The sequence below is a fragment of the Spea bombifrons genome, chromosome 5, assembly GCF_027358695.1.
Source record: "Spea bombifrons isolate aSpeBom1 chromosome 5, aSpeBom1.2.pri, whole genome shotgun sequence".
Lineage (NCBI taxonomy): Eukaryota > Metazoa > Chordata > Amphibia > Anura > Pelobatidae > Spea > Spea bombifrons.
The window spans coordinates 27,113,833-27,128,457 of record NC_071091.1 but is presented as its reverse complement, the minus strand read 5'-3'; the positions used below and the strand labels follow the sequence as shown (position 1 = coordinate 27,128,457).

Genomic DNA, 14,625 nt, shown 5'->3' with positions numbered 1-14,625 from the left:
ATTTGGTTAAAGATTACATCCTAAGCTCTATCCCCATATGTATGATTTTCAGTATGTTAAGAAGTGAAAAATGTGTGTTTTTCGTTCAATCTCTTCTGAAATATGCGATTCGATTGGTCATTTATGGTTATTATAATGTTGGTGGTGTTTTGAATTTTCTGCCCAAACATTGAGACTTCTTTTCACAGAGTTTTCCTATATGAAAACATTCTTGTTGGATTTATTTCTTAATTTTTATTGTTTTTTTTCTTGGTTTTATTTTTATGTTTGTAATTGAAGTATTATGATGGCGTACATAGGAATACACTAGTACCGTTTGTAGCTATAAGGCGTATGTATACACAATAAGCATGGTACTAGAATAACATAGTAGCATCTTTTTAATACCTACCAAAAATCTCCTTGCCCTCTGTCATAATTTATCTGCAGTTGTTTTTTAGATATATATTTTTATAACACATTTTAAGGTCTTCCTTCTCTTCTTACAACAGAAATATGTATTTACAGTTTACGATTCATTATGCAGCATTTCATGAAAAACAAGTTTGCTTTTCGTTTGAAAACACAGTGGAATTTTCTTTCTTTTACGTATGAATGTGACCTGTACATATGGTGATACAATTAATCAAGTGTTCTTATGTATATTAATATACTTGTTATTTTTTCTTAAATTATTGCCCTGTGATACAGTACACAGGCAAGTGTTCACAAAAAAGTCAACGCAACAATGTGCTTTTTCATTATTAATAAAGAAGGCAGTGTGCGCTACAGTTTAACACCCATTTTATTTCCAATGTTTCAATCAGAAACACCAATTGGCGTTTTGAGTCAATCTGACTTCTATGCATTCATTCTAAAACGCTTTGCAGGTGCAAGAGAAATATTTTCCGAACACTTGTCATTTTATTGTATTATTTGGATTAGGGATGCAACTTCTTCATTTCATGGAAATGTGAGACAGTATAATATTTTCTGTTGCATAAACAATGATTTGTACGTTTACAGCTTCAGGATTCGTCAGTATTCTGATGGGTTAACCCTTTGAGGGTCAGACACGTGGATCACATCTGGGGCATCCAAGAGAAATAAAATACACTTTGTTTTTCTGATGAAATGTATCATAATGTTTGCAATTAATATGTGATCTTGAGTTCATATAGGGTATACTTCCTTAAATGTAAACTAATTACGCATTGGACATATGCAGTTTAGTTTATGCAAACCCAGCTCTAGAATGGTTATGTATTGTTTTGTTTTTTTTCTTCCTTTGTTTTAAGTATGTTGAATTCAAATGTGTTCGTCTTCCATTGTTCGGTGTATTTGCCGGAACATAGCTAGACTTTTAGTATTTATTATACTGGATAAATGTCAAGTGTAACTAAAAACAGCACATAGCCAGATTTTTTATGTCTGATTTTTTTTGTTTTTTTTTATTGAAGACTGTGATCTCTCCCCCTTACTTTATAACAAATCCAAAGCAAGTTCCAAAATCCATTTGAAAAAAAAAAGTATATATATTTTCATGTCATATGTGGCTATCTTGTTTCAGCTCAGATGTTAAATGATCCCCACCTCTGTAATTTGTTGGAAAACACATGCAAACGATATTTTGTAATGTTCGGAAAAAAAGTTGATTAAAGCAATAAAGGTCTACTGAAATTTCTACAAGATGTGTCTTTTTGATTTCTGACACCTGCTTTGCACTGCTGATGACAGTACTTCATAAACAAAAAAAAAAATATCCTTAGATACCACAAAGGAAAAACCTGTGCCTCCGAACAACTAATGTGTTATCAAGTCAAAGATTACTCTCCTGTACATAGCATTCACAGGTTTGCAGTTTAAAAACTGATCTAGCAACCATGTCTAGCCAGGGGACTTGGGTGATAGAATTATTCCTATTCATATAATTTACTTGGGTTATCTTTGTATAATACTAAATTTAGTTTGATGATCTAAAGCATTTAAATGTGACATAAATGCAAAATCTTTGCCCATTCATCCAGTGGAGCATTTTTGAGGTTAGGCACTGATGTTGGACGAGAAAGTCCGGCTCACAATCTCCATTCCAGTTCATCCCAAAAGTGTTCGGTGGTGGTGAGGTCAGGGCTCTGTGCGGGCCGGTCAAGTTCTTCCAAACACATCCAACCATGTCTTTATGGACCTTACTTTGTGCGCTGTGGTCCTGCCTTGCCAGTAGTACCGGTTGTAACCCACTTTTTTAAAAAACTAGGTTTTAAAAAATGTTTACTTTTTAAAACTCTTTGCAATGTTGCATTGGATTTCCTGCCCATGATTAGTGCAACTATAGACAAAAACACCAATTTGTATTCGGCACAATTCCCTGCCCGGCAATGCCCCCACATTCATATATTTTCGGGAAAGCCATGGGGCATTTTGGTTTTTAACCTCGGGTTTTCAGAGATTGCATTACAGGGGGCTATACCTTATTTGGGATAATTTTGTCCAGATGACCAAAGGGGTAAAAAAAAAAAAAAAAAAAGTCCTAAACATTTAAAAAAAGCGGGATATGGAATTTTAAAAAAAATATATCCCAGTAAAGATAGCAAATGCAAACTACCCCTATAAAAACATATGGCTTTTAGTACGCAACACAGAGTATTCAACTCTGGTTATTACACTTATACAGTCATTTCATAACCAAATCTGTGGTATCTTTATTATCTTACACATACATTGCACTGTTGCTTTGGGTTTCTTACACATAGTATGTGCGAATAAAATACCTCAAGTATGGCAATGCCCCACATGCAAGCTGTTTTGTTCCCAACATTTTATGCACATAATAAAAATAAAAGAAACTGAAAAAAAACTTGATAGAGCTGCAGAAAGAATGGAGTGTGATTACACACTAATCAGGGGCAAAACTGGAAGGCAGGGTGAGTGAAACAAATGTTACGTTTTTGGTGGAGTTTATGCTCACAAACTAGGGTCCCTGTAACAGTAACAATGTTGAGGGATTATACAACCTAAAACCCAGTCGCTTTATAAGTAAATTTAACTGATGCTTGTTGGGTGGTCCATGGTTATTTAAACCAGAGAAATGGCAGGAACACCAACTGAATATTTTATTTAGTGGTGACAATCTCCCCCACCCATTACTGGATTTACTATCTTGTTAATGTAATTGAACTGGGTAAAAATTAATTTAGAGCTGTCAATATGCTATAAAGTACAAAACAATAATACATTTTCCCCTTTGCCCATTTATATGAATCAGGTGAGGTAATGCTACATGGCTAACTGTAAAGCTGAGCTGAGTGACGCACGCATAATAACTTCAAGCCCCGCCCATACACTTTCCCTCGCGTGCCGATACATTTCTGACGTGCACGCGCGGCCTCTCCCGTTACCTGGCAACCATTTTTGTCTTTATTGTTTACAGTGTTACTAGGGATACCGGCAACCGGGTCCCGCACAGCGGCCACCGAGTGTCTGCACCGCAGCATGTGAGTACACTGGAGCCGAGTGGTTACTGTCACCCGTGTGTGCTAGTCTGTATGTTAGTAGTCTGGGCATGAGAGTACCCTATGTAGTGTGTGTTATTTCACCGCGGGTCCTGCTGTCAGGGGCTTCCCATCTGTCACGTGATCACATAGCGTGACTTCTCACTTCAGCCCCAGCCCTTAGACATGTGTGCAATATATATATATATATATATATCAATACAGAACCTCCATATAATATTTCTGTAATCAGATAACCAAGAGACTATACATTTTAATTTCATTAATAAAGCAATAATAATAATCATATATGCATTTATTCCCTTGATAGAAGATTTTGGACATGTGATGGAATGTGATATAATATCTGATTTATTGACTGTAGAATGTCCATGTATACATTAATAACTAATGCTTTATTGCACTTTATTTTTAGTTGTTCTACTCTTAAATGTACATTAAACCTTTAAAAATATGTTTTACTATCCTTCAATAATAGCTTTTATAGATCTAGAGGATAAATAAAAATATCTGTCTTTATCAGTGGAAAAATAAATGCTGTGGGAGAATTATAGAATATTTGCACCTCTGGTACACATACCCCCCACCCCCAACATTTCATATGGCTGATATGGATACATCCGTTTATTATATAGTTACCTATAGTATTAAATCAAGTCCAGCCCAATATCTGTTGTTTATATACATGAATGACCCTAAGCTCTTCAGGGGCAAGGATGTTCTTTCCTAATGTATTCCTACTTATTGTACCCCATTTGTAATATATATATTGCAACAACACTTATTGTGCATCCCCTTATAATATACAACTGAAATACATACATCACTGTGACTTTTACCGCTGTAGAATAATGTAGTGAGTGCACTTATAGCCACGGACCATTCAAAGAGGTACATCAGGGTGTTAAGGAACCAAAGAGTACCCTTATAATCAGGGGCACAGGAGATATGCTGATTGACTTCAGGGCAAGGCTGGTAACTTTCAGCCCAGGGGCAAAGCATCCAAACAGCCCAATAATATCATCAGTCCCTCCACTTCAAAACTGGTGGGAACATTCCCCTCTTGGGCGATTAGGCCCCTTGAGGTGCTGCTGCACAATGGGCCGGTTGCACCTGACCCATGTATACTATAAAAGACTATGTCGAACTGGCACCGTCTCCATACAGTGTATTAAAAGGTGCTGTCCTCCTTTAATACAGAGGGTGCAGGGGTATAACATCATATGCTGGTGCAACATGGTGAGAACTGCATCTGCAGAAGAGGTGGCTGGGGCCCCCTCCCTATCGGTCGTCCTCGATATGTAGCGGAAAGATATAATGTCAGTGTCTTAAGTACTCCAACGGTCTAAAGCCCAATCTTGTCCAGTGCATATGCACCAAAAAGGATTTAAAGGGACCGTTTACTGTCACTGACACTCCCCCCCCACTAAAAAAGAACGCATTAAAATACCTGAAGCAGCAAATCACTGGCAGGAAAATGCTCCTGTTCAAATCAGTAGGACCACTTTCTGTAAATGTCTAGAAGCAGACCACCTATCCACAGCACTCACAAGCCAGCACTGGAGCTAAGTGGAGGTACGAGTATCACACGCGTCGATGTGTGTCTGGCTAAACACATCAACTGCATGGCATAGAGCTGGGTGTTGGGGAAAAGGGCAAATGCATATGGAGGAATTCTGCAGAATTCCCATGCATTTGCAAGGAGGGCATTACAGAGTGTTAAGAGGATCACTCAGCTAGTATATGCATTACGTGCAATTGATGACTAGAGGTCCATTTAACAATCAAATAAATGGACCACAGTAGGAGGGACCCAACCATGGTCAGAATGATGCCTTAAGCCCTTGCTATTCTAGATACTTTGGTGTGTGTATGGACAATTCCAGGTAAACACCAAAGACATTATATTGGAGTCCTCCTTACCAGCCCTATCCCAACTGACATAAGATTAGCAGGGCATGCAGTGTATTAAAAGATCTACAAATCGAAAACTAATTGCAACAATTAAGAGATTACTACAGGCTTAAATGGTGTTTCCAGCCTTCATGATCTCTATTCTCCAACATTTCTGTGTCAGGCGGCCAGTATAATGTTTCTGGTCACCCATGTACTCTACCCTCACTTCGTAAAAGATTGAATTATCTGGACTTGAATTGGTGTGCCTATATCCGCGCCTGTCCATTTTCTAATCTGATCACAATAGCAATGTAATCTATATGTATCTTTCCCTTCGGGTGTTAAACATGAGCATGTGATGGTATACGATATGACACCCGTCTGTAAGCCAATTTTCCATTCTATCTGAAACGTGATACGTGGCAGGTGGGTGTGATGACTTAAATAAGAAGTTTAAAAATAGAGCAGGGAAGGGATGTGATAAGAAAGTATAATGGATTGTGTGAACGCTCAGAGGAATGTTTTTGAGAGGACATGCTACATGATCAAAATTAGATTGTCGAATCACGAAACCCTTGGTGCAGTCTGTTGGCCACAAAACAGTATTATTAGGTTTTCTGCTGTACATATTCTTTTTATACGTTTATATAAGCTCATAGTTACAGATAGAAGTATTATAGAATATACTGTAGACTGGTTGATGACTTTTACATTATCTGTTCTATTTATATTTATCTGGTTGCGTGCAAAGTGAATCCTACGTATAAAGCATAATTCTGCCACCGGAGTTAAACGTTGCAAATCTATGCATTGTAAATGTTATTGCGTAGCTGTTAATGTATTTTCTTCACCAAACTGAACTGCGGAAACATTTCCAATACTTTATAGCAGAGTCGTAAGTAGGGCTCTTGGCGCCTGGGGCATATATGTAGGTTCTGGATGTCAGAAACGGGCACAGGGGTATTGTTCAGGTGTGCCCCGTGGAAGTTATGGCCCTGCCTTGTTGCATGTTACATATGCATTCTTTCTTAATTTTTTCTGCAAGTGAGTATAGATACTGTACGTTTAAATTAAATGCGAGGCAATTACATTATTAAAAAATGTTCTGCGTGTTGTATTTAGATGTTTTTTAAATGACTCAGCAGTTCTCAATGTATTTTTAGCAGCAGATTTGTACTTTGTCTTGTGGGAAATAGTTGAGGGTGAGGGAGCAGAGATTTTGATGTATTCCTCTCTGTGTTTGGATTAAAAACTTAACCAACTTAAATCAAAAAGCTGTCATGTATATTAACCATTGGATGGGGAAGGAAAGTGGCCCTGGCACTTTAAGGCCAGTGGTCACCAAATGCGGTTACACTCCTGCGACAGAGCGGATCCAATCAGCGGCCATACTCTGAGCGGCAGTAAAGGCTCAATCAGCCCCTTGGCCATTCCAGGCCTGCCATCTAAGTAGGCTGTACATAGCTGGCAAACTGGCCACCACCGTACAAAGATACCTCTATACTTCTAGGAGCCCTAAACATTGAGGGGTCTCATCATATATTTGTATAAACAAACAAACTACAAGAGTTATTTAAAGAAGATACGTCATAGTGATATAAAATTGTTAAGAATCTATATCTCCCCCTCCTGCATCCTCTGAGGAGCCCTTTAAATTAATTGGGCCCTAAGCAGTATACCTAATATGTTTCAAAAGTAGCACCACCTCTGGTGATGGCATTCTGTATGTTGTAAATGATTGATGATATAGATAGGCAGCCTTATTTCCTCTGCCACATGTTTTAGTGTACAAGTGAGACTTCTGTTAAAGGCGCATGTTACGGTTAAATATGGAGGCATCCTCTAGAGCAGTGGTTCTCAACCTTCCTAATGCCGCAACCCTTTAATAAGTTCCTCATGTTGTGGTGACCCCCAACCATAAAATGATGTAATTATATATTGTGAAATATGTGTTTTCCGATGGTCTTAGGCAACCCCTGTGAAAGTGTCGTTCGACCCCCAAAGGTTGAGAACCGCTGCTGTAGAGGGAAGAGAAAGACATTGATGTCCAACTGGCAACAGAGTAACAAAAAGAAGTATATGTTATATTGTATACTGCCCCCCCCCACAGCAGCTTGCTGTGCAATCTACATGTATGTACAAACACACCTATTAGATACTGTTGCTAAAGGGGTGGGGGCTTTAAAAACATCTTGTTTCTGTTACTTCTACAATTTCTTTGGAACAATATTTTTCTTGTTTTTGGTTGTTTTTTTATTTCTGCCATGATATCATGTAATGAGATGGACAGTTTGACAAAAAAAAATCCTGCACCCTGGTGCCAGTTACCATAAGTTTACCCCTGACATAGCATTTGTGTTATCTTTCTTTGTGTAACTGAAGTAATGATATATCGATGCTACTGTTTTTTGTTGTTGTGCTGCCGTGAGAGCTGCTACGTCATGTTTTAAATTCCTGCCTCACCCAGCTATTTATGTCAAGAGCTTGACCTGTACGGCGGTAAATAATCTCTGTACTAGAAGCTTTTTGCACGGCCTGCTAAATAATGCAAGTAGATCCCAGTAAGCACACACCAAATACATGGCCTCATTAGTAGAATTTTAATTCAATATTCACTGACAGGTCATGGGAAAAGAAGAAATATTGACATTAAATGCCCTAGCTACGCCTTTGGTGGATGTCAGGGCTGCAGAACTCAATCCGCATAGTTTGTGCAAAATAACACTCTATAATGTTGAAGTCCCATTGGAGAACTGTCACGGGCAATCCGGGACATGTGAACCCCCTAGTTTGTATAGCTTTGATTCCTCTTTTTTTTCATTTTACTGCACATATACAAATTATACATCTTTTGTTAAGGGCAGGTAGGGTTTTCTTTTGATAGCACTTTTAGACTATAGTCCAGCATTTGGTAGGGTATATATTGGGCTATTGTGTAATTTTTGAAATCTACAGGACACACTACATGACATGGGCGGGAACGCCCCTGACGTCAGCGGGCAGTCCTGGCCGCGTCCCAAAAAGGGAAGGCTCGGGGTACCCGGAGGCCAAAAGTTCCAGGTATGCAGGGTAGGCACCCAGAAGAAAAAGAGTTTAATGACATTTGCGATATGCAGGTGGGTGTAGTCCATACTCCATGCAATGATCACTGCCTTTAGACAGCAATCTTTTTTATTTTTATAAAATATATATATATAAATATATATATACTTTTATAAAAGTCTTCAGGAGCATGAATGACAATTCCAAAGGAAGTATCCTGACACATACACCACTACTTTAATCATGACATTCCATACTGTCAGGTTTTCTGGCACATGTTTTCATGATGGCATGGAACTTCATGAAGGATTAAAAAGTTTAAGAACGATTTCACATTCCTAGAATATCACATTCAACACTTGGTTCTGTGTTTGGTGCTCTCCGCCTGGCCCCAGTATTACGATTATCTTTTAGTACAGGGGGGTTAGTCATGTGATTGCTGCCAGTCACCATAATATCAGGTCATATGACAAACCCAGTGGTTACAAACTGGGTTTACACTGATTGCAAAAAAGAGAGAGCAACAGTAAGTGACCAAAAGTATTTGAGAAACAATTATATTTTACAAAACTAAAATCAAAAATATGTATTTTATTATACTTTTAATCTGCAGTGTTTAAGAGTCAATTGGGGGTTGAGGTGTAGTTTAGTGTTTGGTAAGTAACGTCTTGCAATTATGCATTATGCTTAACTTCTCATATTTGGCCATCTGGGTAAGGCTGACACATTTTGGCCCAGAGAGCATGTAAAGCCAAGTGCCCACCACACAAACAAATGCTAACACACTTACACACACGCACTTGCACACAAGCACAGACACACACGCACTCTAACACATTTATTCACCATGCATTACCACAGAGCCTGACCCTGTCCTTTTATCGTGCTGCCCTGTATTATCATGGGACCATGTAATATCTTGTTACACGACCCTGCTGAGATCCACCTTCACAATGGGGCTGGCCCTTTCTGGAACCACCTAGCACAAAAAATGCCCACATTGGTTCATAGGTGCGTTGTGAAGTGTTTAAAACAGAAAGGTAACAGACACTAATGACATATGTGGTTTTTGGTACTGGTTTCAATTCGCAAAGATGACCCATGGGATAGCTTGTCTGTTACCTTTGCGCCTAATGGTGCTTAGGACGTAAATTTGTCCCTATAGTTCAAATATGTATCTAGCATTATTTTTGTAATATATTCATGATGGTCATGATGGTCTTATTTACCCTATATTTCAATTATAGGTATGAGAAAATAGATTGTTGTGCTGAGCTATTATAATGCCTGATCACGATGAAAAAGGGAAAAAGTCAGACAAAACCCATGACAAGAAAAACCAAGGAACATCAGCAAGGTTTGTTACCATTGATAAAATTTGCGCTTGTAGATAAACTGTGCAGGGTAACTGGGTAAATTACCTGGTTGGTTTAACACAGGGGGTAATGGAGCTGAAGCTAGGAGCATACAGTTAATATTTCAGATGTCCAAATTGGAGCCATGCATGTCTGGAGCCTGAGGCCCAACTCAAACTAAGAACCACCTCGCAGTGCTTAGCTGCAAGCATTGTGAGTTGGCCACGTGGGAGCTGCAGCAAAATGCAGCTTTTAAAGGATCATTTAATTAATTGAAGCTAAAAAGTTAATCAAAACCCATGTAAAAGAGTAATTCCCCCCTAAACCTAATTACTAAACTGCAATCAAACGTTTGCAATAACTGGCAGAGTCATCGCCGTACATTGCTGTGGAGGGATTTTGGCCCACATTTCTTGGCAGAATTATTTTAATTTGTCATGCCACAACATCTCAATCGGATGCAAGTAAGGACTTTGACTCACTCCTAAACCTTCATTTTGTTTCTTTTGGGCTTTTCAGAGGTGGACTTGCTTGTGTGTGTGTGCTTCGGATCATTGTCCTGCTGCATAACCCAACTGTGCTTGAGCTTGACTGTTGGTCTAATGTTCTTATTATGGAATGCCATGTTAGCTTTACGACAGATGTAATGGGACCCATGTCTTCCAGAAAGTTCCACTTTTGAATCATTAGCCAACAGAATATTATCCCAAAAAATGTTCAGACTAATAGAAGTCAATGACTTTGTTTCTCATCTGTTCTTGAATTTATTTTGCAGCATAAGGTGCTGATTTTTGCAATCCTTCAGCATATTTCACTTTGCAAACTAGGTTCTAATTAATTAATGTTTAGATTCAACAGGGCTGGCAGTAATCATTCATTTATACAGCCTCCTGCTTTTTTTATAAAGTGATCACTGACCTTACCTTTTTAATTAAAAAAACTATATAAATTTGACAAAATGTTAGAAAACCATCGTCCAAGCAACAAAATCCTGATTCAACCTGCTGTCTAGGTGAAATCTAACCATTTTTTTTTACTAATTATATTTTTTGTTTTGTTTTAGGAAATGCTTTGATATCAAAAGACTTTGGTCTCTTTTAAATGTGCAGGCAAACAAGCAGCAGGTAAAGTGGAATTATGGATACGTCCTAGGGTTGGGGAAAAGTCTAAAATCAGAGAAAAACAAACATATTGCTCCATATGCAACATCCTGAAAATGTATTATTTACTAATAAAGACTGATTCAATTTAGTTGAAAATTAAAACATCCTGGGGAATTGTACTAAAGAACCTTATTAATATAAAAGTAAACAATTACATGTAATGGGAAATAACTAAATGGAAGCTATAGAAAATACTCATAGTCATAGTATGACTAAGTTAGTATTTAGTGATTCCATTGCGTACAACTGTTATAGCACCGCATGGCACTCATTTTAAAGAAATGTTGACTAGTTACCTTAGAGGTTTAATTGTGGATTCATGATTTGTGATAATATAATCTGACACAATCACTTGTTTGCTCACAAATTCCTAATATGCTAAATACAGCAGGAAGGGATAATATGCCCTGCATTTCTGTGATCTAATCTAGCACACATAAACACATACACTGCCCTTACACAAACCTGCCCATTAACACACATATACACATACACTGCCCTTACACACGCCTGCCCACACACACACTGCCTTTACACATACATGTCCATAAACACACATATACACATTTAAACACCCATATACACATACACTGCCCTTACACACGACTGCCCATATACACTGCCTTTACACATACCTGCCCATAAACACACACACATATATATATATATATATATATATACACTGCCCTTACACACGCCTGTCCACACACACCTGCCCATAAACACGCATATACACAAAAGCTGCTCTTACACACACCTGCTCATATACAATGCCTTTACACACACACCTGCCCATAAACACATATACATACATACACTGCCTTTACACACACCTGCCTTTACACACACAAAAATACCTACACTGCTTGTACACACACACCTGCCCATACACACACATATACACCAGCTTACAAACACACACACCAGCTTACAAACACAAAAATACCTACACTGCTTGTACACACACACCTGCCCATACACACACATATACACCAGCTTACAAACACACACATACACTGCCCTAAAACCCCTTTCTCCCCATATCTTACCTTTCTCATCTTCCATCCTCCACCTTCCATTCAAGTTTTGGAGCACCAGGTCTGTCACTCCAGGCCTCTGTTTTAGTGTTTGATGCAGAGCACGGAGGTATGACGTCATATCCCGGCGCTTGGCATCAATTGCCGAGGTTTAAAGTGACAGACTTTGCGCTCCCTAATGTTGGGTCATTTAGAGGGGCATTGCGATCTTCCCAACCAGTCCTGCAGCTCGTGATCAGACGAATTTTCGTCCCTCTCGCAACTGCGCCCTAGGTGAGTGCCTCTCTCGCCTCACCCTTCCTTCGGATATAATGATCTATTTTATATTATTTTTATATTATTATTATTTATATAGCACCATCGATTGGCACTTACGGAAACAAAAGGTAAGGAAGACCCTGCTCAATGAACATACCTGGGAACTTCTCAGCTCAAGCTACCCGGAGCCTTCCCTAGCGGGATGCAGCCTGGACTGCCCACTGGCGTCAGCGGGAACGTCGGCGGGCGTTCCCTTTGATGTCAGTGGGCTGACATCACTGGAAACACCCGGATTTAAAGGGGAAATGGGCGGGGAGCGGGGCATGTCAAAACCCCGCTCCCTCACCTGGAGGATTCGGGTATTGACCCGGAGAGCTGGAGAAGAGACCCAGAGAGTTCCCAGGTATGTCAGTGAACTTAGAATCTTATTCCAGACATGAGTACAGTCCAAATGCAGGAAAGCTGAGCTAAAAGTAGGTGAGAGGAAGAGAGTTAACATGTTTGTTGATCCCCAAAAAAGGCTGGGAAACTCTGTGTTATAGTTATTCAGGGTATTTAGTGTTTGGAAAGGTTTGAGTACAGCATGTTTTTTATGCAGTATGTTAAACATTACATGTTTTGTGATTGATAGCTTCCAGCTTTAAAACCCAACAGCACACCAAAATTTCAGTCAAAGTATGGGAAAGCAAATGACTCTCAAAGCAGAAATCAGCGGCAGGAATCAACTGAAGCATTTGAACTTGAAAAACTAAGGTAAAAAATTAAACTGGAACAATCAGTTAAGTAAATGCAATTTTAACATAAAATATTGCAGAGATAACATATACCACGGACTTGCCCTCATTCTTCAAGCAGGGCAGACTGGGTATCAGTCAAATACATTGGGCCAAAAAAAGGCCAGGCTTCCTTTGTACTTTGCGTCATGAGGAGCTCACTGGGGTGGGCTTTTCATACAAATGATACACTATATTAGAATAGTGAGGTCAAATAACTGAAACACAACTGCCCTGCAAAGGTCTTCTAAAAGCTCTACCTGAATAGACCCATGTGTCTTATATATCTGCAAAAATACTTGATTCATCTTATAATTCATTGTGTCATATAATGTACATTACAAATTATATTGCAATAAAAAGTTTTATTATCATGGACAATTTGTTTATGTTGTATCTCTTTACTTCTAGTATATTTTACAAGAATGAAAGGAATTTCAGCCAGCATCCCCAACACAGCCTGTTTCTTGATATATTCACAGCACTGATAAAGAACAGGCTTGCCAGCAGGTACAGTGAACACATTAATAATACATTTTAAAATAAAGCAGGTGGTGATTTTCAGCTGTGTCACGCCACATCAATGCCCCAGTTACATTTGGGACCGTCTGACAATTGACATGGATAACATTTCAAAGGCCGCACGTGGTGACATTGCAGACAGGCGAGACTATTCAATACATTTTAAGTGGTTTTCAAGTTTAAAATGAATCTATTGAATTGACCTAGTGTTAGTTTGGTTAAATCACTAACTTTTAACAATGGCAATTTGAATGCAAATTCAACAACCCAGCAAATTATAGTATTGACCCAGAGATTTCCGGGTGATGCACCGGTTCTCTGGGTCAACACCCGAATCCTGTGGGTTGCGGGAGTGGGATCTTGACATGCCACCCCATTTCCTCTTTAAATGGGGGTGTTTCCTTTGATGTCAGCTTGAACTCCCGCCCCCAATATTAGTGAATCCACCCACCGACATCAGCGTATCCGCCCACCAATGTCAACGGGAACGCCTGTCCTGGGCAGTCCTGGCCGCGCCCTGCAAGGGAATGAGCTAAGCAGTAGACTTGTGCATGGTAAGCAAAATAGTTTTGGATAAAAAAATTTTTATGTGAATTAGTTTTCGGAAATTCATTTTCTCTCCGGGCCTTTTGGTCTGGATGGAATTTGGGGGCATTTTTTGATTTGGACCACCTGACACCTCTGTGGGTGGAGGAAGGGTGAGACGAGAGTGGTACTCACCTCAGGTGCAGCTGCCTGCAGGATTAGTTGGGAGATCACAATCTCCCTCTAGTTGGCTCAACATAATGGAGCACAACGTCTCTCACTTCAGACCTCGGCTTCTGTGGTCCCTGATATGACGTCATCCCCGTGCTCTCCATTAATAGCCGGCTCCTAGTGATGAGGGTGCAGTAAAGCAAGTGACAGACCTGGCGCTCCCACCACAGGATGGGGGAAGGAGGATGGAGGATGAAGGAAAAAGGATGGAGGAAGAAGGATGGAGGAAGACGTATGAGATGGGGAGAAGGGGGTGTAAGGGCAGTGTATGTGTATATGTGTGTGTAAAGGCAGGTGTGTGTAAAGGCACTGTATGTGTGTATGTGTGTTTATAG

At 39.4% G+C, this 14,625-nt stretch overlaps 1 protein-coding gene across 1 annotated transcript in view; it reads left to right on the top strand.

Annotated features, from left to right (window-relative positions):
• Positions 1–3,413: 3,413 nt before the first annotated feature.
• The window catches only part of NEK10 (NIMA related kinase 10), a 67,195-nt gene continuing 55,983 nt past the window's right edge, over positions 3,414–14,625 (top strand). The window contains exons 1-5 of the mRNA XM_053467999.1: positions 3,414–3,470; positions 9,674–9,783; positions 10,845–10,905; positions 12,871–12,992; positions 13,424–13,522. Of these exons, the coding sequence (XP_053323974.1) occupies positions 9,710–9,783; positions 10,845–10,905; positions 12,871–12,992; positions 13,424–13,522 (356 nt within the window). The 5' untranslated portion in view covers positions 3,414–3,470; positions 9,674–9,709. The remainder of the gene's footprint in view (positions 3,471–9,673; positions 9,784–10,844; positions 10,906–12,870; positions 12,993–13,423; positions 13,523–14,625) is intronic.